This window comes from Drosophila montana, unplaced genomic scaffold (genome assembly GCF_035044405.1).
Source record: "Drosophila montana isolate Dmon_TW-CO22-7 unplaced genomic scaffold, ASM3504440v1 contig_1083_1, whole genome shotgun sequence".
NCBI classification, from domain to species: domain Eukaryota; kingdom Metazoa; phylum Arthropoda; class Insecta; order Diptera; family Drosophilidae; genus Drosophila; species Drosophila montana.
Window position 1 is genome coordinate 746,280 of NW_026996074.1, and position 26,593 is coordinate 772,872.

At 39.6% G+C, this 26,593-nt stretch overlaps 3 protein-coding genes and 1 long non-coding RNA gene across 9 annotated transcripts; 2 read left to right on the forward strand and 2 right to left on the reverse strand.

Annotated features, from left to right (window-relative positions):
• Window positions 1-448: 448 nt before the first annotated feature.
• Window positions 449-4,090, forward strand: mthl11 (methuselah-like 11). Of its 3 annotated transcripts, XM_064682106.1 has the most exons (9): window positions 449-532; window positions 974-1,151; window positions 1,538-2,031; window positions 2,092-2,239; window positions 2,858-3,046; window positions 3,097-3,360; window positions 3,416-3,584; window positions 3,643-3,837; window positions 3,890-4,090. In XM_064682106.1, the coding sequence occupies exons 2-9, from the start codon at window positions 1,097-1,099 to the stop codon at window positions 3,987-3,989; spliced, it is 1,614 nt and encodes a 537-aa protein (XP_064538176.1). In that variant the 5' UTR covers window positions 449-532; window positions 974-1,096; the 3' UTR covers window positions 3,990-4,090. The 3 variants fall into 3 exon arrangements, with proteins under 3 accessions (XP_064538176.1, XP_064538273.1, XP_064538340.1); XM_064682203.1 differs by lacking the exon at window positions 974-1,151 and having other exon boundaries at window positions 465-532; XM_064682270.1 differs by lacking the exons at window positions 449-532; window positions 974-1,151; window positions 2,092-2,239 and having other exon boundaries at window positions 1,970-2,031.
• Window positions 4,091-4,207: 117 nt separating this feature from the next.
• LOC135428138 (uncharacterized) lies at window positions 4,208-7,805 on the reverse strand. Its single transcript, XM_064681989.1, has 7 exons — window positions 7,629-7,805; window positions 7,427-7,548; window positions 7,253-7,366; window positions 6,952-7,196; window positions 6,246-6,892; window positions 5,464-6,190; window positions 4,208-5,394 (listed from the first exon to the last, which is right to left on the reverse strand). Exons 1-7 carry the CDS (start codon window positions 7,803-7,805, stop codon window positions 4,724-4,726), a joined length of 2,703 nt encoding a protein of 900 aa, XP_064538059.1. The 3' UTR covers window positions 4,208-4,723.
• Window positions 7,806-8,212: 407 nt separating this feature from the next.
• On the reverse strand, window positions 8,213-20,294 carry LOC135427984 (uncharacterized). Of its 2 annotated transcripts, none has more exons than XM_064681878.1 (8): window positions 20,229-20,294; window positions 17,439-17,774; window positions 17,256-17,382; window positions 12,575-12,964; window positions 11,791-12,518; window positions 11,447-11,722; window positions 8,562-11,382; window positions 8,213-8,494 (listed from the first exon to the last, which is right to left on the reverse strand). In XM_064681878.1, the coding sequence occupies exons 2-8, from the start codon at window positions 17,737-17,739 to the stop codon at window positions 8,290-8,292; spliced, it is 4,848 nt and encodes a 1,615-aa protein (XP_064537948.1). In that variant the 5' UTR covers window positions 17,740-17,774; window positions 20,229-20,294; the 3' UTR covers window positions 8,213-8,289. The 2 variants fall into 2 exon arrangements, with proteins under 2 accessions (XP_064537948.1, XP_064537871.1); XM_064681801.1 differs by lacking the exon at window positions 20,229-20,294 and adding an exon at window positions 17,856-17,881.
• Window positions 19,135-25,425, forward strand: LOC135428389 (uncharacterized). 3 transcript variants are annotated; one of them, XR_010436250.1, is made up of 3 exons: window positions 19,135-19,251; window positions 20,568-20,708; window positions 20,843-25,424. It is a non-coding gene; the product is annotated as an uncharacterized LOC135428389 (long non-coding RNA). The 3 variants fall into 3 exon arrangements; XR_010436253.1 differs by lacking the exon at window positions 19,135-19,251 and adding an exon at window positions 19,434-19,716 and having other exon boundaries at window positions 20,843-25,425; XR_010436257.1 differs by lacking the exon at window positions 19,135-19,251 and adding an exon at window positions 20,027-20,195 and having other exon boundaries at window positions 20,843-25,425.
• The last annotated feature ends 1,168 nt before the right edge of the window (window positions 25,426-26,593 follow it).

Genomic DNA, 26,593 nt, shown 5'->3' on the forward strand with positions numbered 1-26,593 from the left:
AATGTTGAAAAACTTATCTGCTTGCTGTGCGATATTTAGAAATTTGCAGGGCACATATATATACATATTTATCAAATGTGTGTTTATACCAATACACAAGGCCCTAGCTTAAAATATATTTTATTTTCAATATTTGGTGAATAGGGGAAGTAATCAAAAAAAAAAAGAAGTCTCAAATTTGATTTATATTGATATTTTGTAAATAAAACAAATAAAAAGTCTTTACCTTTTATTGTTTTATATCTCGTCTACCTGATTCAGAATATATAAACTTTGTGGGGCCCGGACATACATCCCTACCGGCCTCGTACATTAGCCCTTATTAATGGCTGTAGGGTATATAAAATATAAAAAGTGTTTTCTGAGTAATCAGTCTTAAAATATTTTTAAATTATGAAATGTAAGAAAAATAACAGATGTGTATTCCAGTTTATTTTAATGCTGCAAGGCTTCGACATCGAATCGGACGGATTAGTGGAGTGAGTTGTTGGTGTGTTCTTTAATTGACGACGATTTTAATTGAATAGGAGCTGTAAGTAGCATTTAAAATAAGTTATAAGCCAGGCAGGAGGCCTGAGTCGCGCGGCCTACTTGTTTTTGTAATCTTAAATTATTTTTAAATTGCAATAATATAATGATAATTGGCATTATTACGATATAATCTCCAAAATTGTTGTGTTTTAATATAACTAGCGGGTACTGCCCGGCCCTGCCCGTGAAACGTTTTGTGCTAAAATTTTTAGATATTACCTTTCCATCCATTTCCGCCAAGGAGGAATGGATTTTCCAAAAAGTGCGAAATACCCATCAGATGAATTTTGGCAAAGGTCTTTGAAACTGTTTTTGTAGCCGATAGTGTGGTAAACAAAAAACTTTTATACAACCGTTTTCTGCCAATTTACCACTGTTGCGGGTGGAATAAGTTTGCAGCAAATGGGACAAAATTTAAAACTTCCTTGGAAATGAATTTCAGCGCGATACGTCACCCACCAAATCTTTGACATCCATTTCCACCAAGGAGGAATGGATTTTTCGTGAAACACCCCTCCATTGAATTTGAACAAAGATCTTTTCAAATGAGTTTGAGGCCGATCGGATGGTAAACAAAAAAGTGTCATACAAACGTTTTTCGCGATTTTTCCACAATTGCGGTAAGTGAGTTCAAATTTCACCAGGGAGCTCTTCGGTTGGCTTGAGCTGCCTGGCCTGACAAATCAAACCTCGACTTAAATCCCTCTGGCAAAGAATTGCTAATATTGGTGGATCATGCCATCCTTGACGGAGCGCTGGGAGACCTTCTAATGCACACCTGGTATGCTGGTTTGTCCACTGATCTGCGCCGGTCAGTGGGTAGATTAGTGCAAAAAAGCATACTTGAACTAGATAAAGTGGTCATATCCTTGTCTCCGCAGAGAAGATAAATTTACTGGGTTATTTTTAAAACAAGCACAAAGTTTCGGTAATGAAACCCTTCCATTATATAATTTTATGAATTAAAGTTAAAGCTTATAATTTTATAATTTTTTCTGAATTCTAGATATAATGAAGAATGTAGCAGTTGCTTTTGGTATACTCAGTGCACTCATTGTTGCAACAGTGGGAGATCTTCCCGGTTGCGATTACTTTGATACTGTCGACCTTACGAATAGCCACAAATTCGAGAATGGAACATATCTATACGAGGATATTTTAATACCAAAGGAGAAAGTCGACCTATACGACTACCAGATATTGTTTAATGGTGAACGCGAGAAGGTGCTTGAGCACACAAGAGGATGTGCCTGCGAAATCAAGTCGTGTGTTCGGTTTTGTTGTGATCCTCAAAAGTTACTCGTTAAAGGAGAGGGGAAATGTGAAGGCAATATTAATTTAAACTATAGTTCTTTTTTGAATATAACAATGCATGATGGCACTGAAGTAGAAAAAGATGTTATGGAATTTATTGTGCAAAAGCATCTCCCTGTGCCTTGTAAAGACCACCTACTGGTTAACGCCGCTGGAAACGAAAAACATGGTTGGACTTTATTTGAGGTTCGAGTTTTTGACAATTCTTTCTTTTTTTTATTAAGTTTTTAATTTGTTATAATTCAGAACGGTACTCTGGTCCGTCATTTCGATGGAGGGCAATTATCTAAGCGAGATTATTGCCTGCAACCAATTCATCGGCCGGATAGCCAGCTCCTCTATAAACTAGAACCTCACCATTGCCTTCCACCAATTGACAAAACCAGCGACTATAGTAAGATACACCATTATCCGCATATGAGTAACAGAGTTATGTCATAGCTATATGTATGTATGTCACATTTAATGCTCGAAATACCAATAGCACTAAACAATATACATTGTTGTGCCTTTCTGCTAAAATGAACCAGATAGTAATTTAATGTTTTTAGTTGTTTTTTGCGAAATTCTTTTGTCCCTAGAGGTGCGTTCCTTTTTAAAGTTATTTTAAGCTTTTGTTATTTGTTCTGATCCTAATTTTCGTACAGCTCTAGTCTCTTGCATGGTTTGACGGATACGTGATGTTCCTTTTTAAGTTTTTATTATTAGTAGTTTTAAGAAACAAAAAGATTTTTATTAACAAGTATTGGATTATAACAGAAATAAAGTTGAAGGTATGCTGTGAAAACTCAATTTTTAGTTAAAGGAGTAGTTTAATAAAAGTATTCCTTTTAATTGTGATTCGAAATAAACAAAATAGCAAAACTTATCATTATCTGATTAATATGGATTTTAAATAGGTCGTCCTTCAAAAAACGAATCAGGATGTTAGAACACAAAAAAGGATAACGTACCAGGGTTAAAGGAATCATATTTAAAATGAATATTCATTCATTCCACTTACTACTTACAGTCCAGACGGTGTCGATATTCTTCATGGCTATTATAATTGTGGTGTACCTGTTTCTACCGAATTTTAAATCAATTCACGGAAAATGTTGCACATGTTACTTTACTTGCCTTACTCTGAGCTTCTTATTGCATGTTATTGTAACTTTTGGATGGGTAGACACAGTACACAGTCACATATGCTATTTGATAGGTAAGTCTGATCGAGATATTGTATGTTCAATATTGTAATTTATATTTCAGGTTATAGTGGCTATTATGTCATCATGGCTACATTCTTGTGGCTTTTGTTAATAAACTACAATTTGTGGAAAACATTTAACAACATTGGAGTTCGCCGGAGGTCCCGATTTACGAATTATAATATTTTTGTTTGGAGTGTTGCGGCCATCTTTCTTATAATTACATGCTTGGCTGATTTCTTATACGAAGTCAATGAGAATGAGGAGGATCCAAACATGTTTATATTTAAACCTGGCGTTGGGATTTATTCGTGTTGGATTATTAGTAAGAACTTTCTGATTTTATTAATGTATTTATTTTGCTTTAATTTTTAGCTTAGCCTCTAAAGTGTCGGCTATGATCTATTTTTATGGACCAATATTTCTTTTGATTGTATGCAATACAACATTTTTTATTAAAACGGCAATGCGAATATTTGTACAAAATAAAAATAACAAACGTCAGTTGAAAAAAACGGAATGCCAGCGTAACTTAAGAAATCTGACCAAGTAAGCTTTATTAACATTTAATCGTACGGGGACAGTTATTACACTTATTATTTTTTAGTTTCGAAATGTTTTTCCGGTTATTTATTATTGTGGGCGTGATGTGGCTGCTTGAAATCATTTCATATCTTTGTTTACTTTTTAATGTAAATTCAATGTGGGTTAAATTTGCTGATATGCTCACATCTGCCCAAGGTGTTATATTGTTCGTAGTAACAATCATAAAAAAAGATGTCTTGAGATCCATTGCTGAACGGTGAGTTCTTCTCGCATTTTAATTTAAACTAAATGTAATTTCTTGTTATTAGAATTGTAAAAAGGAAGTCCCGAACTGATATGTCACTTACGTCAACTTCTACTCAACCTCCACTAACTGAAATTTGTTTTCTACCAAAAACTGAGAGATAATCTTCAGAGGAAGCACAATAGGGAAGCAGATCAGCATTTTACAATAATGTTCCCTAAAAACGTAATAATGTTTCTAAAACCCAGAAGAACATCTGAAAGATTATCGGCTTAAATTTAAGGATAGAGTACATACCCTCAGATGGTATTGACATTTCTACGATAGGTTTACACTTTGTAACTATTACCCATACATAAGCTTAATAAAAACAAAATAAAAATGTTTGAAAAGCACATATAGTTTATATTTAAGTGTTGGTTGTCATTAATTAGCAATGCATTGGCCATATTAGCTTCTCAAAATATTACTCACTCACTCAAGTCTTAAAATATTAAATATGATTAGATTTGTATATTTAAGTCAACCCATAGGACAGGCGTATCTAGCTATGTGGCACCATATTTCTGAGCCCATATTCATATTATATTACTAATTAATTTTTAAGTTGTATTTAGTATGATGTGAAATATCAAAAGTATTTTATTATATACATATGCGTTATTGTATGTATGCCATAAAATTAACTACTATTTGTAGTATAATTAAACGATTTCAGTCAAAACTAGGACGCATTTTAAACTTTTGCAAAAGCGTTTCGTTGAACTAATAAAAAAGTTTTTTAAAACTAAATACAGCACAAGTTATTGTGTTTGAAACTGAACTAGATGCACTTGTACTTGGCGAGGGAACAGCAAAACTGTACAACAGCAATTTATACCCTAGCCATAAGCAGGTTTTAGTTGATCGTGCGCTTCAGATGAAACTCCACCATGTTGTCCAAATCGCAAATAGATGATTTAGACTTTTTCATATCTGAGTTGAGTACTCGCAAATTAGAGGTATAATCAGGCAGCCGGTTTAGACTAGCTGACATTTCCTGAGCGATCTGTCTGGCCACCTGAGCAAAGGTCAAACGAGATTTCCCAAGCCGCTTAAGAGGGCTGAACAGTTCGTGCATTTCTTTGAGTTCGCCATAGTCAAGTACCTGCCATTGTCCACTCTCCATATTCCAGGTGAAAAGAATACGACACTCGTATTGTCGATTGTGAAAAACACAGCCCATGCGACCTGTGCAGTACATACAATTAGTTGGAGTGGCAGGCATTTGATCGCGTGCCGAGAATTGTGCCATGAGCATACAGCTAATAGTTTGGCTTAGCGGGCAAACACTGATGAACTCATAGGCCCAATCGTAAAATACATTGTAGATCTTTTGATGCTTTTGACAGATCATGCTTATAACATAATAGGTGAAAGTCTCAAGATCAAAGGAGTGTTGTGTTATAACCACGCTGCTGCAGCGCAAGCGTTGAAAGGATGCCTGTGAAATCATTTGCATTTCAGAATAGCAAGAGCCGTGCACCTCCATGGGAAGCGAGGTATGATAGCCCGGGGAGATACAATCGTCTGTGGATAAAACAGTATATATTAAATACGACATACGACATTATATATTGTAATGATTGGAAGGCTTACCTTCTTCACTAGTAATTACAGAGGTGGCATCGTCCTCATCTACATAGCGACGTCGCAGCTTCTTGGTGCATACCGGCTTCTCTGGCATAACTCCGCCCTGCACTGGCATTTCGACAATGCGCTGCTCATCACGCCGCGGCGATAAAAATGACAGCCCGGCGTTGGGTGACATTGATCCTCCAATCTCAAAGCGCTTGGCCATAGATACCTGCAGTGGGGATAATGCACCCAAAGGTCCAACGGGCTTATAACTGAGCATTTGTTGTGTCGCCTGGGACAGCGGTGGCGACTTTTGATTGTAAATTTGAGCAGCTACAGTGGCTGCATTTGCATTGCGGCTGGGCGAGCGCATTAGACTCGAGCTGGAAGGCGGTGAACGAAATCCCAAATGCAGCGGCGGTGGCGGGGTATGTGATGGCTGTGTTGGGTGTGGCGATGATGATGGGGAAGCACATGGAGAATTGTGAAAATAGTGTGCCGTGGGTGAAAACCTATGCAGACTACGCTGGCCAGATGAACTAGCAGTTGATGGGCTAAACGTTGTACGTCCTGCTGAACGAATTTTGGTGAACGGTATGATGTTTTCAGAGTTATCCTCGGAGAACTCATATTTTTTATCAGCAAGACGACGCTTGCGAAATGTTGAAATCTTTTCACACTTTTCGTTGTCTTCGGAGAACTCGTAGGCATTTGATTTGTCTGTCATTGAGCTGGAAGTCGATGTGTTCTACCAAATATATAAATATACTATTCATAAAGAAGCCATATCATGGAAAGCTTACTTGCATATCAATTGTTGTGATTCCGTTGCGGTAAGATCTAGTGACAATACGCTGATTGCGCTTCCTTGATTGGGTGGATTCATTGGTGCCAACAACATTTTGTATTACCACTGGTAAGGTGGTTTCCAACAGTGTCATACTAGACGCAGCTACGCCGTTGCTGCAGTTAGACGAAAAAATTAACTTTTCGTAACCGACGCTATTGTGTTCTGCATAGCTGCGCTGTTGAATTTCGATGTTATCTTTATTGTTAATGGCATTATTAGTGCGGTGAGTATGATCAGTTTCAATGTCACTGAAATCCGCAATAATGCGTGCTACAACGCTGTGCTCACTATCCGCTTCAGAACCAGTAAAGGGGACGGAGCAGCGATCTTCTTCGCTGGCTAGTGGAGTGCGTGGTAGCAGCAGGTTTTGCTGAGTGCAGGGCAGGTTATAATTTTGCTGTGGCAAGGAGCTGCTATTGGGTACGGCCGGCGTGTCCACGTCAATTCGCAGCATGTGCATGAAGCCATTCGAGATAATGAGAATGCGCTCTGGGCAAAGGAGATTTATTGTCGGCTCGAAACGGGGATCCGTTTCGGTCGAGGAGTACTTTGTGTGTACTGTCAAATGGCAATTGAGACAGTGTGCATTGTAAAAGGAACCTGAAAATGTATAATGTAGGTTATTTGGCCATCGGCATATAAGCATTAATGTTAATCACATGGACCGTCATCGCAAAGCTTTCTACACTCCAAACAACCAAGCTTAGGAACTTTGACATATGTTATATAGCTTTCCTCGCTCTCTTCCGTCGCAGCGCCATGTACAACCAGAATTTGCTGGTCTGCATTTTTCCACTGTGTCATGGTGACCGATTTTAGATTGTCGACCACATGATCATCGAACAAACGGCGCGAGAAAAAATATCGCATTTTTTTGTGGGGTTGAAAGAGCCAAAAGTAAAGACTATGTGGTAGAAAACTGATGTTTAATGCTGTTTATATGTCAATGCTATGACTTACGTGTACTTGTAGCCCACATTAAAGGAGTAATGGTTGAGTGATGTGTTGTCGTTGCACACGACTCGATGGCTGATCATGTACTGCCCACAAGCAGTCAGTCCCATGAATATGTGCCTGGAAGAAATGGTCTTAGAGCGAATCTTGTGAATGCCCTTCCCTCTTTGGGGTGCTTACCCCTCTAAGGCATTGCTTGCCAACACGTCCTTGAGATATAATTTTAACCTATTTGGCACTTGGTCGTAAGGAAGTTTCAGTTTTTGGCCCTCCCGTGATTGACCTGAGAAAAATCCTGTGCGCTATTGGAGTTTGGGTGTACATTTATTAGAAGTGAACTTTTGGAATCCTATTTACATACATACGTATGTAATCCACATACCTCTCTGTCGTACAACATTTGTACCAAATTTCGCGTTCGCGATTGCGTCTGCAATGGGTGAGTTTGCGAGTTGGTCGACTCCTCAGCCTCATCAGAACTATCCACCGTAGATATATCATCGTCATCCGAAGAAACCCCCGACAATGACTCGACGTAATTTTGGTAATCAGTCTCCATTGCCTCACAGACTCGAAAATCAGACTTAAAAATTTACCGAGAACAGCAACAACAGGCCCACCGTAACACAAATATCCACAAGCAGCTTTTAACGCAGGCGTTAGCGACGGCAGTTAAACGCCGCCGCACACATCGAATCCTGATTGCTTTGTTGCACAGTCTTTTATATATAAATTTAAATATGAAGAGAAAATTTCTTCGTTTATTCAGTTTATTCAGTTTATTCAGTTTATAGATGGTAATTGTGGTGGCTATCCGATAGGCTGTGCGACTGTTGTTATTATATTTATCGATAATAATAGTTGACGCTTTTTGGTTTTGTTATCTGGCAAGGTTGATTGCGCGCTAATAAAAAAAAGTTTAAATCATAGCGGTAAATTAAATTTAAAGTAACTGATTATGCAAAGTACATTTTCCAAAGTGGGTATATTTATTTAATACAATAAATAAACTAAGACTAATTTGGGATTTCTACTGCCCATTCCTATGGCGCGACAGTTTCTTTTTCTGGCTCTTTAGGACTCGCTTCGACTGCTTGTGCCACACGTATGTTCTGTTTGCGTCTTATACTGTAGAATGGTATTGGCACCTCTGCAGTGGGCTCTGCGCCCATAGCCGTACTCACTGCTGGTGGCTGCGGTAGAGGCGGCTCTTCGTTCGTTTTGTTGAATATCACCCAATTATCAGGTCTGTTATTAAAACGTAAATTAGTATTTTTTAGTGCTACTTCCTTATTTGTTTTTCCTTCGAACTCACCTGTCCGGTTTGGTAAGCACGGTTATAGGCGCAAATGCTAAATTAGAAAATTGTTGGGGAACTGCCCTGACAACTGCTGATCGTTCTTCATAGTCCTCGGTTTCGGCCAATATATGGCCGCCCAGCTGTTTCCCAACACTGTCCGGAAAGACCGTTACTTTGCTGTTAGTTGCGCTTCGGCTTGAAGATGTCAGTATTGGTTTGGGCATTTCTGTCACGTACATTGTATGTGTCTTGTTCTTCAACATGGGCAGTACGAAGTTGTCGTCCAGGTAAGTGATGTTCAAGGTGGTCGTAGTTGAGTTTGTGGGTGCGTCGTTGCCTAAACTGTTATTGATGTATGTTTTCGAAGATGTCGTTATTCCACTCGTCAGTTTACCTAAGTTGGTGAAATCTATGGTTTTGTTTAGTTCGTCCTCGTCATATACGTAATCGTCATTGCTCTCCAGTGAACTCTCATTGATAGTGACATTGTTCAGCGTTCGGCTCAAAAAGTCGTAGTCGCGTACGATATCCAATTTGTGGTCCGTATTCGAAAACTCATTGGTGGCACTATCTGCCTCCTTTAGTTCCGGCATGCGAGCATAGTACGTCTGTGTCTGCGTCTGTGTCAGTGGTCTGTGGCCCGCAGTGCCACTAGAGAAAGGACTGAGGTTTTGGGTCAGCTCCCGATCGTAATATAGTTCGCTCTGGCTTTGCGGGTAGTCCGGCCTGTACGGCCACTGGGAAGCCTGACCGTAGCTTCCAGCAAGGTTATGCGGACGCGGGTAAGAACTAAAAACCGGATTAATATCAGGACGCGGACGTATATTAAAACTGAATGTGCTATCGGCCCCATTTGCGCTGGCCACACCCGAAATGCTGCCAAAATGTCCAGAACTAACGGCGCTGCTGGACGCATGCAGATAATTGGATTGGGAGCTTTCCCCAATTTGGGAGCTGCTTGTAACCGGGTGTGATTGTGAGAAAGGTGGCCGTGGTGCATACGCTGAGTTGGCTATAATATGTGAGCCACCACCGCTGATTGGACTGTTTATCACATGAGTTTCCTGATAAGGTCGCTCTTGGTGGATCGATGAAATTGGACTTGGCTCTGGCGCCTGTGTGGGTCGTCGGTTGGCATTTGGATTTAAACTATTGGTGGCAAAGCTTAAAAAGTTTTGAAAAATGTTCGGTGCTCGTGTTGTGGTGCGTCTGTCATCGTGGTCAGTTAAGTAAATAATTGTCGGTGGTTTCGTTTTCTGTGACTGTATGATTGTGTCCCTTTGTGTTTGATAATACCCGTAACTAGGCGTAGTGCTGCTATAGTCCATATAGTGAGGAGCGTAGCTATTTTCGTAGTTATTGTAGGGCCTATAAATGGTCGATGTAGTGTACTCGCTATGTTCTGAACTGAGTGGCTTCGTTATTGGACTTTTGTTTGTCTGCCGTATATTAATCTCAATTTCATATTGGTCATTCGAGTTGGGTCCGTTCACAACTACCTTTTGGGGATAGGCCGGTCTATTTTGGTAATGGCTGCGCAACTCTACGCCGCGTTTCGTCGTTTTAGACGATTTAGATGATTTTGTGGTACGACTGACACGGGAAAGGCTAGCAGTTGTGCTTGGAATTGCCTTTATTGTTGAAATAATTTGGTTTGTTGTGCGATTGCGTTGCGTGTGCAACAGTCTAGTGCCGAGTACTGTGTCAGGTGTTTTCGGTTTAATCAGTTCCTTGGAGTTTTGCACACCACGCTGTATTCGTTTGCTATTGCTAAGGTCCTCAGAAGTTTGTCTTAGTGGGCCAATCATGTCATCTGCGTCACTGTTTTGTAGATGGGATTCTATCGTGATTGGGGTCGTTGTTCTAGGTCTTTCAGTAGTTGTCGGAGTATAGTTCGAGTTCGTTTCATGAAAAGTGTCGATATCTCGGAGTTCTGGTAAATCTGTATCATTTGAGTGCGGTTCGGTTTCTGTGTCCGAAAGTATTTCGTGACTTGTCTCTGTCGTTGTTGTGTTGCCGTCCACGGCACTGCGTAGTTCAATTGGGACATTGTTTATAATCACCGTCCGCTTCGGTGTAGTTCCTCCTGGTTTTCTAGTGATCACGTTCTTAATATTAATAGTTATTTTGGGTGATTTGTCTAGCTTATTGTTTATTCCGGTGACAGGTATCTTGCGAGTAGGGGTCTTCGTCGTGGTCAGCGTCTTTCGTTTTAGGTCTAATTTGTCGTTAATTTTGGGTATGCTTCCATTTTTTGGTCGCTGAAAGCCCGTAGCTGGGTTAGGACTAAAGTCCACATGAGGCTGGCTAGGCTTCAAGCGGTTTGAAAAACCTGCTTTGTCTTCCTTCAGATTTGTCGTAAAACTCATTTCATTTTGGGACAGCTCCGGTTGTACAATGTTAAAAACATGATCGGGTTGATGCTTGGCCGCCAAAAACGGATCTTGCTCTAGCCAAGGACTCAGATCAATGGACCCCAGAATGCCAGTGCCGCAGTTCTGCCGTTCGTTGTCTGTAAACTCAGCAGGAATGAAAATATGTGGCTGGAATGTGCCCCCGCCCACTGCACGGCATAAAACTTGCGCTAGCGATACTCTCCTTAGCGAATGGATCTGCGCTGGTGTGAATGAGCTCTCAAAACCGCCATTCTCGTACCAGAATCTATCACCACGACGCGAGTTACTGAACTGCTGAGCTATGATGCAGGCAAAAGTAGGACCAACCAAACCACCAACTACGGGCCTTTCCGCAATACCACCGACAAAGAGATCGATATCGTGAACGCTTCGGTAGGCGTGGCCAATTCGTTTAGCCGACTCTGGACCCACTACATTGGCTATGACAGAGATAAGTAAGAGAAGTATAAGTATGCTGAACGACCCACTATGGCACAACATTACCAAATTCATTCCAGCTTTGAATGGGACTCAGTCCACAAGGAACACGCCACGAGGTGTACGGAGCTAGGCCATGGTCCCGCCCACGCTGAATGTTGATAGCGGCCAGGTCTAGGCCAAAGGGAAAGCCTGGTGTCTGGAACAGATGATTGGTCAGCTCAGGCGTAATAAACTCGTCGCGTTTCAGCGCGCGCTGTGAAGCCATTCCTCGGAGCAGACGATGCAGTGAGCCAGCAGTACCAATGTCACCGTTCTGGAACTCCTCATGCAAACTGACATCTACAGATAAGGTAAGCATAGCACAGCATGCTGGTGGATTAGAATTTAAGAATATCGCTGAAACTTACTGTTGTTAATAACATTGTGATGGCGGTCGCATCTCATATAGGAATTCTGTACCAGTGAGTGACCGAATCGAAAGGCTGCTGAAGAAAACGCGTTGGCTACGGTGGGATTGACTTTTGGGTCATATCCCTCGTAGAAACCGGTGCTCAGCAGCTCCAAGTCGAACAGCTTGCACACTTCTTTGCCCAGTATCACTGGTAGGAATTCTCTATATGTAATGTGCTGAAACATGGCACCCACAATTCGTCGCGTTTCCTGATAGATCTTTTCGTCGCTCCAGTGTGGATTCAGCTCACTTAACTCTAAGGCAATGCGATTGTGCTCGCCGACCCACACATGATGCATGGCCAGCAGACCAGGCTGTTCGCCGCTACGCCCGTCACCGGGTCTGATGCATTGTGTCGCGATAGCGCCGCGCTGGCAAACATCATCAGCCGGATTGCCACGGCCATAGATCAGTTGGCCATTACGAAAAATACGTGCGTTGTCCGAGGACTTGGCACTGTTTGAGTAAATGGGCGAAGCATCAATATAGGACGTGGCTTGATTGGTTTGCTCACGCCAGGATAGTACACAGTCACGACGCTGTGCAGGGGCCGAACGCAAAAACTCCAGGCAGCGCACCTTGAGTGGCGAAAGCCATGGGTCATCAAGTGGGACCTTGATTGGAAAGCACGATGGATGAAAGTCCTTGCCGCCACAGCAACTGGGTATAGAGCCGTTGATTGACCTGCCCGAAAGTAAAATGTTTAGTTAACCGGATAATTATTCGCTAGCTCTCCTTACCGTGGTTGTGCCGTCGACGTCATGTCGTGATCCAGTAGCTGTCCCCACTGCGCTATCATGAGCGTGAGTGGGGCTTCGCCTTCGCGTGCACCATGCACCAGCAAGCTGACAAAACGCGAGGAGGACAAAGTGCTGCCATCTGTTGAGCTGCGAACACTGTCAACTCCATCGCCGTACTCAGGCGGAAGGAAGCGATTAAAGGGCATCTGTGCAGCCCCCCAGCGCGGTCTCCGCTTGTTGTTGCATGTTCCGTCGTGCGTTCGATAGCGTTCCGAGGCTGGCATACAAGGTGGCGGATCACGAACAGGGCATAGCCCCTCCAGCGCCGTACGGCGCAACGAGATCTTGTGGGCATGCGATTGGCGTGCTAGCTCATCGATGTGCTGGAAGCTGAGAGGAAAAAATACTTCTGGTTAGCTCATCCTAATCCTGTCTATGTCTATATCGTCGACATGGCTACGTTCAAACTTTGTTTTCGAGTGCTGTCTACAAACGTTAGCGGCATCTATTTATAAAACGTTCAAGTTGCACGAAGTTGGGAGCCACATGGCCAACACAGACCCAAACGAGTTCGTCGCATAGCTGCCGGTGTTGAGATGCGAGATCCACCAACAAATTAAAGCAATTTGCTTTTCAGTGTTATATTTGTAAATATGTATATATATGTACTATATGTATGTGGTGGGAAAACGCATAAAACATCACAACGTCAGCAGCTGACTTTACTTTAGCCGCTTTGGCTTTCCATTTACCTGCAGGTTTTTACTCTCTCGCTGGGTATAATTAATTTATCATGAAAACTACTCTGGTCAGTAGAAAGTCCTAACAATACATGAGACTGTAATTATAGGTTTTAATGGAAAGGGTTGGTCAATTTTATATTTAACGGTCGCACATCTCATGAAAGAAAAATTGTACAGAAGAAAGTACAAAAGTCGAAAAACCCTGCTGGAGTTTCTTAAAGCTCGTATTAAGTTTTATATTTTTATTAATTAATTGATTTCTAACCTCTTTGCGGAAGCATTATTTCATTGTTATTTTCTCTAAGCATTATTTTTTAAAATGAAAATTTTGTATTACAGTATATTCAAATTTTCCGTATTGTTATTATGTCATTACCATCCAGAAAAAGATAATTAATTAAAAAATGCAGATACCTTTCTCAGTATTTAAAATGAAGTAACAAAAAACCCGTCAAGTTGATGTTTCGACACTTTCTTACTATCCAACTGCACTATAATTTGTTTATCTTTTACCATTTTAAGAAAATTAAACTATCTGTGATCAAAATGCAAGATTAAAGGGTATTAGCAAGTCAACGAGTTGATTGTACTTTGTGCGGTGAAAGTGGAAAATTACTGATCACATTTTTTGTACTTATCGGATCTCGGTTTTTTGGTTTTTCATTTAACTATTCATTTTAATACCTATAAAAGCACTCAACGCCCTTTACCTTAGACAACGAGGCGTATGCGCAATCTTTGTCTACACATGAATACACAGCTATAGAGCGCAGCCGCAGCCGCGCCGTTCAATGAACTCAACACCTATACAACAAAGCAAAAACAAAAAATGCTTTTATTTATATATACTATGTATGCACATATGTATATACATATATGTATATTTATGTGTATGTACATAAGGTTTCGTACTGCTGGGTGCTTGAGGCCGAATTCGTGCAGCGCTTGGCGCTTGTAGAAAACGAAAGTCGCGTCTTGTAGCTTTTATTTATTTTTATTTTGGTTTATTTGTCTTATTATCTTTCTTTGGCATATAAGTCGCCGGCGAACTTTGTTGTTCGGTTTGGATTTTTTGTTGTCGCCGTTTGATGTAATCATATTGCGAATGCTCAGACTGCGACTTATTGAAAGACCAAGGCAGAGTTGGAGACGAAAAGTGTAAATGGGAAAGCGTCATGAGTTTTTCACCATATTATATCTAAGGTTTGATGTCGCTGTCCATAAACATTCATGCACACCTATAATATATAATTACAATCGTTCACATTCACTCGCTTTCTTCTAATTTGGCTAAATGCTGCTTTTGGCAATATTAATGAGCGCTAAAGCTTGGTCACATCATCGATGAAGGCAGTGACTTTTAATTAAGGCGACCGCATCGAATATTTCGTAATTTAATTTTGAGCAATCAGCAAGCTAAACAAGCAAACTAAGTAACTAGCAAACGAGGATGCTCGACTAGGAGATACCCTCAACTAGGAATACATTCTTAATTTTATTTATTTATCAGGTTATCTTTAAACTTGATTCATATTTCATGAATAACTTTTATTAAGAAAAGGGGTAACAAATTGATGCTTATTTATTAAGTCAGCAGGGTAAGAAAAAAACGCAAGATCTGGGACACACCTTTAAGAGCTGTGGCGTCTTCGTCACGGATTGTTATTGTCGTCAGCTCATTGGGCAGCGCAGTTGATTGCATTGATTACATAAAAGTATTTGGGCAGCTTTGGCTCATTGCACCTGTACTTATATGCGAGCGTTTGTGTGTGTTTATGTTTTGTAATTGTGACTGTCTTTGAGTGAAAGTTCTGTTTTAGCTGTGCTTAATGCTGCTTATGTGTGGAAAATTGCACGGATTTTTTCAGAGGCAAGCCGAAGCCGAACTCGAATTCAAACTCGTTGTGAAAAGTGAAAACTTGCAAACTGGAAAAACTACACTGCTGCGGTGGCTGCTCGACTGCTATTTCCGCTGCCTGGCCAAAGGGGTCATTTACTTGTGCACTGTCCACCTCTGCTCAGCTCAGCCCAGCACAGTCCAGCCAGCGGGCAAATTTAATTTACCTTCAACTATCATACAATTTGGCTTAACTGAAATGGCCTGGCGTGGTCCAGACCATGACGGCTGCTGATGCTGGCTTGCAATTATGTGGCATTTCAATGTCAAAGTGAAAGTTTGCTCTCAGCAGTCACGGCAACCATCGTTGACTGTCGTTTTAGATATGATTTTACGGGTGTAGCTACTGCTCCCGCTCCCACTCCTGCTTCCATACCGCTACTGGTCGCACTTTTGTCAGCGCACTTCAACTTCAACTCAAAGGCAATGGGTGTCATGGAGTCGTAGAACTCGTTAGTCAAGCGAGAAAGTTACCTCTGCTTTGGAATGGGGGTGGCATCGTTATGCAGGAGCTTCCCCGCTAAAATTGTCAAATTATAGGTATGTATTTTTATGAGCTTTGTTTTCTTTCAATTAACTTCGGGTGCGGCAACTGTTGCTATATGCGGGGCTTGTTAGATAAAAATAATGAATATAAAAGAAACAACAATATTCTTCCCTAGGATTGAAATTTAAATATTTTCTTTTATCTAGAAGAAATATACAAATGAGTGTAAAACAGAGATTAGGCTGCATTTTGATTCCGGAGTATGTATAAGTAAATAGACTCTCGGATACAACATGCAGCTTCAGTTAGTTAAAAATTTAAGGCCGCGACTTGTGCCACATTTAAAATACTTAGTATTTGGCTAGAAAGAAGAAAAATCCTTTCTGCAAGCACCCTACCCAAAGTTGACCTAAACGATTCATACGCCATGAACTCTCCAAAAATCAATTTGCTGATAAGTGTGTAATCATAAACTGAGCCTTGAGTCGGCTAGATTCGCAAGACTGATATTCACGCCAGATTAATGCCACAGCATTAAATAAATGTGCAATTGGTTTGCTGGAAAAATAAGTCAATTTTAACCTAATAAATTCACTTAATTAAGTACATGTGAATTTTTGGCTTTGAATAAACTGATGCAATCATTAGGATATGGCCCTATTGAACATTAAGGACTTTTGATATTTTCCTTTTAGTATTTTCGTATTCTTCCCAAGTATTTTTCAAGTATAACTTTCTCGAATGGCATCTCATAGGCAAAAAACGGTAAGGAAACCTTTCTTTCTTGGTAGATTGAGGCCCTCAAATGAAAGTACTTTCTATTAGAATTATTTATCTAATCATTTATCAATTTTTACTCTTTTCTGGTTTATTAGGTGAGTTCATGTATATAACCACAAAAAAAAGCGAACCAAATAAAACACCCCACAAAAAGGTCATATACTCTTTGTGCCACTGAACTAAGTTTATAAAAGACATTATTTTTACTCCATGAAAATGTTGTTGAAAATTCCAAAAAATTTCTGTCCAAGTGATTAGCACATGATTCATAAAGATACATTTCATACAAATAAGCTCCTGCTCATTAACATCTGGTTATTATATTTGCTGCATAAATGAATTATAACTTATATTTAATTAAGGTAATAAATGCTGAATGGTCAATTGTCATCCTGAAAAAAACATGAACTTATTTTTTGACATGTTGACTGCGCGTTTGCAAGAATTTATATGAGAAATTTGGAAGAAGTCGACCTGTGTCATTATATTTTAGATTTTAAGAAAAAAGAAATGTATCATTCTAAATTTAGCTAAAGTACAAATATCGTTGAAAATGATTTCTGTTACTCAATCCACTAAAAAGCAAGTTGTCTTACCGCAGAAAAATCATTAGATTTGTTGCATGCTGATGCCAGAATACTGGAGCGCAGCTCGATCATAAATAATGCGCCATTGGCGAAGACTTTGCTCATGGTATATCAAAGCCATACGAAAATGTTTGTGGCTGATAAAATCACTCACCCACCCGTCCTGTTGGCTGACCCGAGGACTTACTTTTGGCGAAAGGCTTTTGTGGCTTCAATGGTTGCATAGGCGGCCATCTCCCGTTGCTCTGACTCTGCATTGGGCGCGTTGAAGCGCGAGAGTAGGGCGGCTGGGTGGTTATCCTGCAGCGTTTGACCTTCAAATGAAAAAAGTTACAAATGTGGTTGCAGCAATAAAAAACCAATCGCACACCATTAAGCAGCATTTGTGGTTGTATTCTGCCATACAGCTCGGCCATGGCATTGAGTCCTTGCTGCACGCTCTGCTGCAACGCCACATCCATCAGAGTGGGTCGACGGGAGCGTGTATTCCTGTGGCTCTGTTGGAATGTCAGTTCTGTTGGCAACGTTAATGGCCGAGGTAGCTCTTGAGTGGGCGGTTTGCTACTAGCATACCCTACTGACTCCGGCTCCTGATCATGCCCCCAACCTGCGTCTGACGACAGCAGCAGAGTCAACAGCGACAACCGCAGCATAACAACTTTGTGTCTCATGTGGAAAGTTTAACCAATGCCCAGGAGCTGATAAACTGTAAAAACACATCAAAGTTCATAAGCTGCCTGCAAAGTTCGATTATAAGCTGTGTCATAAGACCTATTCGATAGCATACCCATGGGGCACCTTCACTAAAGCTAATTATTGCTACTCTTAATTCATTCAAATTTGTTCCTTTATAGACCCATCCACTGGTAGCAATGTTTGATTGCGCAAGTGAAGAAATAAAAAAATTGTAAAAAAAAACAAATGGAATGGAAAAGGGGTATATTGGTGTGTATGCCACGGGAAATGGGAAGCTCTCTGACGCCATTATTACTATATGTATATATTTTTTCTCAACATTACCAGACGAGTTGATTTACACATTTTCGTACGTTAATCTTTCCATCCGTCTATCCATGCCGACACGCATATATCGGAGATTGTAAGAGCTAGCTTCACCAACTCTCGTATCTCGCATAATAAGTACAGATCCAAAGTATTTTATTGATAACTTTTTCACGCCTTATCCAATATTGTAAAACGCAAATTTTACGAGGTATAGCCTAGTGCTTTGGTATTTTCACACGTTCGGTTTCCATATTATATGTGCCTAAAGATCGAATAACAAACCCCAAAGTTGTAGAAGATCGGATAAGGGAAAGGGAAATATGCTGCAACCATGTGATTTTATGTATAAATTTAAGCTTCAAGACTTGTAGCGGCTGCATCACAGTATCTTGAGGGTTTCACCTAATCCTGACTGGAGCATTCTTTCTTGTTAATCCTGGCTATTGGAATCTTTGTACACATATATTTCTTAAGCATCAATTATTCAACGGGTACATGTAAATATGAAATCCGTCCATTTGTTATTCGTTATTAGACTGAAGGGGGGAAACTAAAACTTACACACACCAGGGTGAAATTAACCTGACCTTGTTTGAAGATTTAGATGCAAGTCATGGAAAATTCTTATACATCATTTTTATACCCCGTACTCATTCCAAGCTGGGTGAAATGGCTTTCTTAAACAAAAATATCTAACCATGTTCGCCAGTTTGAACTCGTTGATCTCAGAGACTAATAATAATAGAGCTATAAAATATACGAACAAGTTTTTTTATTTATATTTTTTTTTTGATTTACAGCGCCCTTAATATTGATAAAAATACACCCTCTCATTTTAATAGAAATATCATTTGAAAAAACAATCCGAAAATAATTAAAAAAATAATATAAAAATAAAAATATATTCTAGATAATTGGAAAGAAGACGCAAAGAGTGCATGTTGCGACGGCAGGTAAATGGTATCTACTAGTCGGGCTCCCTCGAATATTAATTAAAATTATCTCTGGGTAAAGTATAAAACACTAAATTGTATCAATCAACGTGCAAATTAACTTTAATTATCGAATGAGTTGCGTCGCGGATCGACAATGTAATGCCGATTATTGTTGTTGTTGTTACTGCGCCATATTACATCAACGCTTAAAAATGTGTCACAATCAGGGAATGCAAGCCGGCGGTAAAGTAAAAGTTGTCATTAAATGTTTTCTGATACATTTTTTATTCTTCCTTTTTTATACGATCGTTTTCACTATCTCTATATTCTACATCATTTCACACTTATTCCGCACTTTTTGTTGGCTCTGGCCGACTGATTTTGTGCTATGGTGGGCATTTCTTTGTATTTTGATGTAACACATTAAGAGTGGCGGTTCTCTGTATAATATAAAAATATTAACTGCAATTCATTCGAACTTGTAATGTTAATAGTTGCTGCATCTGCTTCTGTTCACTGTTCATTACCCAGCTGCATGCAGTGGTGGCTTGTGGGGTTGATGAAAGGGGGTGGACTTGAAAATCTCATCTTTGGAACGGAAATCCTCCGACAATGTACAAGTGCACATATATATGTAGTTACATGTCTCTTCAAATAACTAATTAATGAAAGTGACTAAAATTTAACTTAAATGGCAACAGTAAAGAGGTAAGCTGCATTAGGAATAAGGAGTAAGTTAAGATGTGAAGTAATGTATAAGAAATATTGCCCTTATTAAAGTACATGTATTTAGTAATATATATAATAGATAAATATAATTAATTAGTCTAATACAAATCGGGATCAAATTGAATTTAAAATTATCTATCCCCACCTAAACTTTATCATCGCCGTCTTTACCATTACACTTTGGCCGTGCATAATAATTAATTTTTTTTTTATTAATTTTCGTGCACAAATTACGCAATTAAATGTGTTGTCGGCCACAGCAAATAGTCACACTTGCATTAGGCCCTTCTTTGTCTGTGCCCCCTGTGTCGAGTGGCCGGCGGAGCCGGGCTTTGCAATAGTTGAAGCCAGGAAATCGTCATATAGAGAAATTTCCAGGTCGGCCTCAAAACTATTTGTTCGAAGGTGCGCGAACTATGCAAATGTTTAGGACACGCTCACTTAACCAACAGAGACAGGTAGATATTTTAACAAAACGGAAATTGATATACCTTCAAATCAGTTGGTAGCCAAATTGATTCACTCCTGCTGCAATTGATAAAGTAGCAGGAAATGTGCTCGATCACTTTTGAGGGTCTTGTGTCATGAATAGGTGACAGGTATTCACTGGTGTAATGCTTATGTTAATGCTAAAGTTAATGTTAATGTTAATTTTAAGGTCAATGATGATGTTAGTGCCGATGGTAATGTTAATGCCAAAGCATTTCTTCCTGTTCCTCTTCCTGACACGGTTTTACTTTTTAATACTGAGAGCCGCACAAAATAGAAACTTTTTCGCGTTTGTATCTTTGATCGACGTAAACCGAACTAAATCGATTCTCACCTTACAGCTACCATTAGAAGCCAAAAAGACACAGACGCGGCGACACACTGGAGCCAGAAACAGAGCCGCAGCCAGAGGTAGAGCCAGAGTTGGAGCCAAACCGATGCCACAACTTCCATGAGACGCGGCATTGCTCACCAAAAAAAAAGTATATATATCAACGTCAAGAGTTCCAGGCGAGCGACCAGTTCTCGCTGTTGAACGCTGCTGGTACTGCTGCGGGCATCTCGTAGTAGCAGTTGTTTTTTTCCGCTCTTCTACATATTTATTATTTATTTTCAGTTTGGCGCTTATCTTTGCCGAAGCCACCTCAGCCATCAGCGTCAATTCGAATTTGTTGTATATATTGAGAGATAAAATAGCCGGCGGCTGCAAAAATGTCTTACTACATGGTGGGCAACTTCATTGATCGTCATCAATGCGCGGTCCACTCGCCACTCGTATCAAAAAATTCCTAGCTGCGTACTTACCTTCAAGCCCCGGGCACGGCCCTGGGGTCGACCTCAGCAACCCACTCGAGAGCTTGTCTGCATCGCACTCTGCTTATCTTCCGCCTCGTCGGACTGCTTTCAATTAGAAGAGAAAGTTCTTGCTACAAAAAAGCGAAAAAGCTCAACACACAAAAACACACAAACAAATATTTCACCCGGGGGCAAAGATGCTTTTACTTTTAGCTATCGCCCCACCCAATCGAGTAGACAATAGCGAAAATATCTTAAAAATTGCACCTCATAAATTAAGTAGTTAATTTTTTACTGTTGAAACGGTGTCTCACTTTCAGCTCGACAGTGAGCGTAGCTGACAGTCACTGATCAAACGAGATTCTAAGATTAACGGAGGGGAACCCTACGAAATTACCAGAGGTGCACTACACCCAAAGTGTGCATTGACATGACAATGAGCAAGCAAAAGATTTTTTTATTGATACCAATAATAACACCATTTCTAGAACACCAAAAATCGATGATAAGCTAACGAAAGCTGAAACATACTGATTGTCTTAATGGGTGACTGGATGGTGACCAACGCGCAGCACAATCCGTAAGATTCGAATATGAATATGAAAAAAGTCAAAAAAAACAGAGCCATATAACTATACTGTGCAGAAGTAACGCCATGGACATGTGTGGTATGGCATAATAATAATTACAATTTTCTTGTATTTTTTTGTTTTGTCAACTAGAATTCTGTCATGTGTATTAATAAGCCAGTTGTCAATATGTCGATTAAGTAGCTCGGTCCATTGAATTTGAAACTTGGGGCTTAATTATATGAATGAAAGTACATCCGAGCCCCGAGAGTTGTAAGATTAAGAGATTGAGAGATAAAGAAGTATACTTTCGTGTCAGTCTAGTAGGGACAAAGAAGTTTATTTGGCTGCTCAAGCCAGAGGAGACTCGTGATTAATTATTGAATAAATATTACACAAAGCATCATTCTACGATAGATTAAAGATGACTCTACTGGAGTATTTGACGGCAACTGCACACCAGAATCCCAGTTTAATTCACTAAGGGCAAATAACACAAAAATGTTTTTCTGCTCTGATTCAACTCTGTCTTGATGAATCGAATATTGTGGCGACCAGACACGTAACATATTAAACTCCTTCTCGTTTATAATCAAGAGTGACACCAATTTCATTAACTTTATCACCGTTACTGTTGTTGACACGTTCGAGCGGTAAGCTGTCATAGAAAGTCTTTACCTTGCATTTGGGACAGTTCAGATTTGAGAGGTTAACTTGACACTAAGAATAAAAGGAGAGTGACTAGAATGCCAAGGAAGCAGTTTGAAGTGTTAGTCACTTCTCACGGGATTGAAATCCTCCATTATTTTTAAAGCCATCAATTACAATTGAAGTGAATTCAAGGTTATTGTTTGCAGATGAACACTTCATGAACCCATGCTGGTATGGTGAAATTGTTAAGCTTCATAAGGGTTGTGGGAAAAGCGGTTAATTTGGAAATACCTCTATAGTTCTTCCTTTTTTATGGAGAGTAATGATAAATGAATATTTATCTCTTTATATAAAACTGTTTGTCCTGACTGACTGACTGATTGGTGATCAACGCACAGCCCAAACCGTAACAGCTAGGAAGCTGAAATTTGCACTGTAGTTACCTTATGTGATGTAGGTGCACGTTAAGACGGGATTTCGGGAAATTCCACCCGCAAGTGTGGAAAAATAGCGAAAAAAGTTTGTATGTAACTTTTTTGTTTACCATCCGATCGGCCTCAAACTTATTTTCAAAGATCTTTGTTCAAATTCATTTGAGGGGTGGTGATTTTTCTTATAGAAACGTTTTCCGCCAATTTACCACTGTTGCGGGTGGAATTTCCCAAATCGCTGAAATACGTATTTATTAAGTTCTTATGTAGAGCTTTGAAAATAAGTTTGAAGCAAATCGGACACAACTTAAAACTTCGCCCAAAAATTCTTTAAATCGCATTCCCCCCGAAAAAGTTTGGATTCTGCGAAAAATGTGAAACACGTCTCAAATGATTTTTCTTATAGATCTTTGGAATCGAATATGAGCGCGAAACATCACCCACCAAATCTTTGACCTCCATTTCCACCAAGGAGGAATGGATTTTCCTTAAAGTGTGAAACACCCCTCAACAGAATTTGAGCAAAGATCTTTGAAAATAAGTTTGAGGCCGATCGGATGGTAAACAAAAAAGTTACATACAAAGGTTTTTCGTGATTTTTCCACACTTGCGAGTGGAATTTCCCAAATCGCTGAAATACGTATTTATTAAGTTCTTATGTAAAGCTTTGAAAATAAGTTTGAAGCAAATCGGACACAACTTAAAACTTCGCCCAAAAAATCTTTGAATCGCATTCCCCCCGAAGAAGTTTGAATTCTGCGAAAAATGAAAAACACGTCTCAAATGAATTTTCATATAGATACTTGGAAATGAATTTGAGGGCGAAACGTCACCCACCAAATTTTTGACCTCCATTTCCACCAAGGAGGGATGCATTTTCCAAAAAGTGCGAAACACCCCTCAAATGAATTTGAACAAAGATCTTTGAAAATAAGTTTGAGGCCGATCGGATGGTAAACAAAAAAGTTACATACAAACGTTTTTCGCTATTTTTCAACACTTGCGGGTGGAATTTCCCGAAATCCCGTCTTAACGTGCACCTACACCACATAAGGTAACTACAGTGAAAATTGCAGCTTCCTAGCTCTTACGGTTTGGGCTGTGCGTTGATCACCAGTCAGTCAGTCAGTCAGTCAGTCAGTCAGTCAGTCAGTCAGTCAGTCAGTCAGGACAAACAGTTTTATATATAGAGATTAAGTGTTTACAAACAACATAGAAAGTTTAAAAATAGGTTTGAAAAGTGCTGCACACTACTGAAGCACACAATATCAGGGCCCGCTGAGCGTACCGGCTTGAGTATGTTAAGGTCGTTGAGTAGCCGCCATTGACTTTCCTTATAAAATAAGGAATTTTCTACAGAAAAGATTAATCCCATTTTCAAGAGCTTATAAAAATGCGCGTTATGAAACCAACCGTTATGAGAGGATTCCCTCTCCTGGTTTTAATTCTTTAATAGGGGCACGATAGAAGAACTCATGTCAATAAATAAATGACGTAGAGGAGAAGAGAAGGGTTGAATCCATTGACCAGGACCAAGCGACATCTTGAAGTCTCTAAGAACAACCAAGAGATGGCTCGGTGGTTGAGATGCTTAATAAGTTCCGATGAAAAAATAAATTCAACGGCTATGAGTATAAGGTAGAAGGAAGATCGATCAAAGCTGGGAGGATTTTCTGAAGAATCTGAGTTGTCAATCTATAACTGTAGTATAAGAGAATCTACCTAAAGGTTAGGAAGTTTAAGATTTAAGAATATCTGATGTATTTACGTTTTGACGTTGTAATTCATGTTAAGGTTCTACTAGAAAAAGGTTGTAAAAGCGGTTGTGAATCCGAGTGGTTTGGTTTTTATTCTTTAACTGTTAAGTGTTCCGCCGAGAACTCTTTACAGCAGAAATTTTTAAACATTTCAGGTGGAACATTTATTTATACTTTAAGACGATAAGATGAGAAATGTAGGGCAGCCAGGAATTAAAAATATGCTTTTCCGGCGGAACGCTCATTTGAGTCCTAGGCCACACAGCTGTGACAGTGGGAATACTATCAGCCTGACGACGAATTGTCAAGTGGCAGCTGATCTAATTTCTGCTGTAGATCTGTGAAAACTATAAGCAGCAGACTACTCGGATAAAACGTCTGGATTTTCTCCTTCCGAAATTAGATGAGCCGCTGTGTAATCGGAATCGTTGGCTGCAGAGTTTAATTCGGAAGCTGAATGAGACCGTATAAGCACCTGCATCCATACATGAGTCCCAACTAGAGTCCTAAGCATCTCCCACTGGGGCAGTGTGATCGGTGTATTTTGAATACCCACAGTTTTTACATAGCCAACATTCTTTACTGTACCAAAGGTATCCAAGAATAGAAAAGAGTGTATTCATTCTACATTCTACAACCAGTAAATCACGTAACGTCACTGAAATCGCGAATTTAAATAATATGTTGGATTTTAACATTTTCAACTTGCCATTTTTGCCCAAACTAATTTGGAACCCTTTTTTTTCCAAGAGCGATGGATTTTGAGAGCGTTGTCCGTGGCAAGTTTTTTACTTCAAAATGCAAATATCTTTCTTTTACCCATTTCCAGCCTGTGGAAAATTTGTATGTATCTAAAATCAATATTTAAAATTTGCAATTTACATATTATTTCCATGATGAAAATATTCTTTCTTTGAACCGCATTTTCAATGCAAGGAGGGATGAGGATTCTGCGAAAAGTGTGAAAGACGTATCAAATTAATTTCAGACAGATCTTGGAAAATATGTCAATATATATTTTGAACATACACGCATTTTTTTTTCCTAAACGATTTAAAATCTCAATTAATACATAGTTTTAAAAACTGAAGTTGAAAATTGAAAAGGTAAATAAATTAAATTGTTTCTGATTCAAAAATGTGCATACTTTATAGGTTCTTATTTAGATGTACTATTTGAATGAATTTAAAATAAAAAAATATATAAATATCTATAAAGCATTCATTGTATTTAGTCATTATTGCTCAACAAAAGTATTGGGGTGGCATGACTAAGTTTAATTAATGTCATGAAAATATTGTTAAAGATAAGCGCAGAATACTTGAAATAACACCAAGATATTACATATATAACTATAATTATAAGGAATTCCATAAGCCATCGATCATTGCTGATTGTATCTGAATTAAGCAAGGCTGTAGTTGAGAACATGGCACCGTCTAGCGGAAGGTGCACAGACCGTTCCAGCTATAAATATGTTACGTATACATATCTTAAATTAAGTATACGTAAGCAAATGAATTTGCATGACAATAGCCACGCACATGGGTAATTGGATTCAATTAAACTGAGTGCGCAGTTCGCCAAGAAAGAGGGAAAAGAAAAACGAGAGCTAAACACAAACGACAAACTTTGATCCACCAAAAACGATGCACGGAGAGCGCAGAGAATGTGAGAAGCGAAAAGCAAGAAGCGGGCTACGTAGGCGTCAACCCGAAACGAAATGGAATGTTGCAGACTACGGCTACGGTTGGCGTTGATGATAATTGTGACGTACTGGCAAGAGGCAGACGCGGAGGCCGGGACTAATTGGGGACTGACTGGGTCACTGTTACGAGCGTAAGAATAAGCATGCGCTCAGCACACTCACACAGTCATGTAAGAGAGAGCACAGACGGCTATCGACGACACGCAGTTGAGGTTAGAATCGTTTCATACTTGGTTAGAAGAGTGACGCAGCGTGAGAGCGACTACAGCGTTGGACAAAGAACCGTGTGCTTTTGCATTTGACAGATTCAGACTTCGCTTTCATTTCGTTCATTTTTACTTCTCTATTGCTGCATTGTCATTTAAAATTTATGCTTTTTTATATACTTATTTTTTTTTCACTGGTCTTTTACTTTCACACGCAGGCAAAAAAGGTTAAGAGCAGCCACAATGACAA

What these genes read in the sequence shown, in the direction of transcription:
- LOC135428138 (XM_064681989.1), bottom strand. Translation starts at nt 7,805, where the DNA reads ATGGAGACTGATTACCAAAATTACGTCGAGTCATTGTCGGGGGTTTCT. An exon ending in TCACAACAATTGATATGCAA is followed by an intron (nt 6,191 to 6,245) that starts GTAAGCTTTCCA and finishes TATATTTGGTAG; the next exon opens with AACACATCGACTTCCAGCTC. An exon ending in TGTAATTACTAGTGAAGAAG is followed by an intron (nt 5,395 to 5,463) that starts GTAAGCCTTCCA and finishes TTTTATCCACAG; the next exon opens with ACGATTGTATCTCCCCGGGC.
- LOC135427984 (XM_064681878.1), bottom strand. Translation starts at nt 17,739, where the DNA reads ATGAGACACAAAGTTGTTATGCTGCGGTTGTCGCTGTTGACTCTGCTG. An exon ending in ACAAAAGCCTTTCGCCAAAA is followed by an intron (nt 12,965 to 17,255) that starts GTAAGTCCTCGG and finishes TTTTCCTCTCAG; the next exon opens with CTTCCAGCACATCGATGAGC. An exon ending in TCAAAGCTGGAATGAATTTG is followed by an intron (nt 11,383 to 11,446) that starts GTAATGTTGTGC and finishes TCTCTGTCATAG; the next exon opens with CCAATGTAGTGGGTCCAGAG.
- mthl11 (XM_064682106.1), top strand. Translation starts at nt 1,097, where the DNA reads ATGGTAAACAAAAAAGTGTCATACAAACGTTTTTCGCGATTTTTCCAC. An exon ending in TCACATATGCTATTTGATAG is followed by an intron (nt 3,047 to 3,096) that starts GTAAGTCTGATC and finishes TTTATATTTCAG; the next exon opens with GTTATAGTGGCTATTATGTC. An exon ending in TTATTCGTGTTGGATTATTA is followed by an intron (nt 3,361 to 3,415) that starts GTAAGAACTTTC and finishes TTTTTAGCTTAG; the next exon opens with CCTCTAAAGTGTCGGCTATG.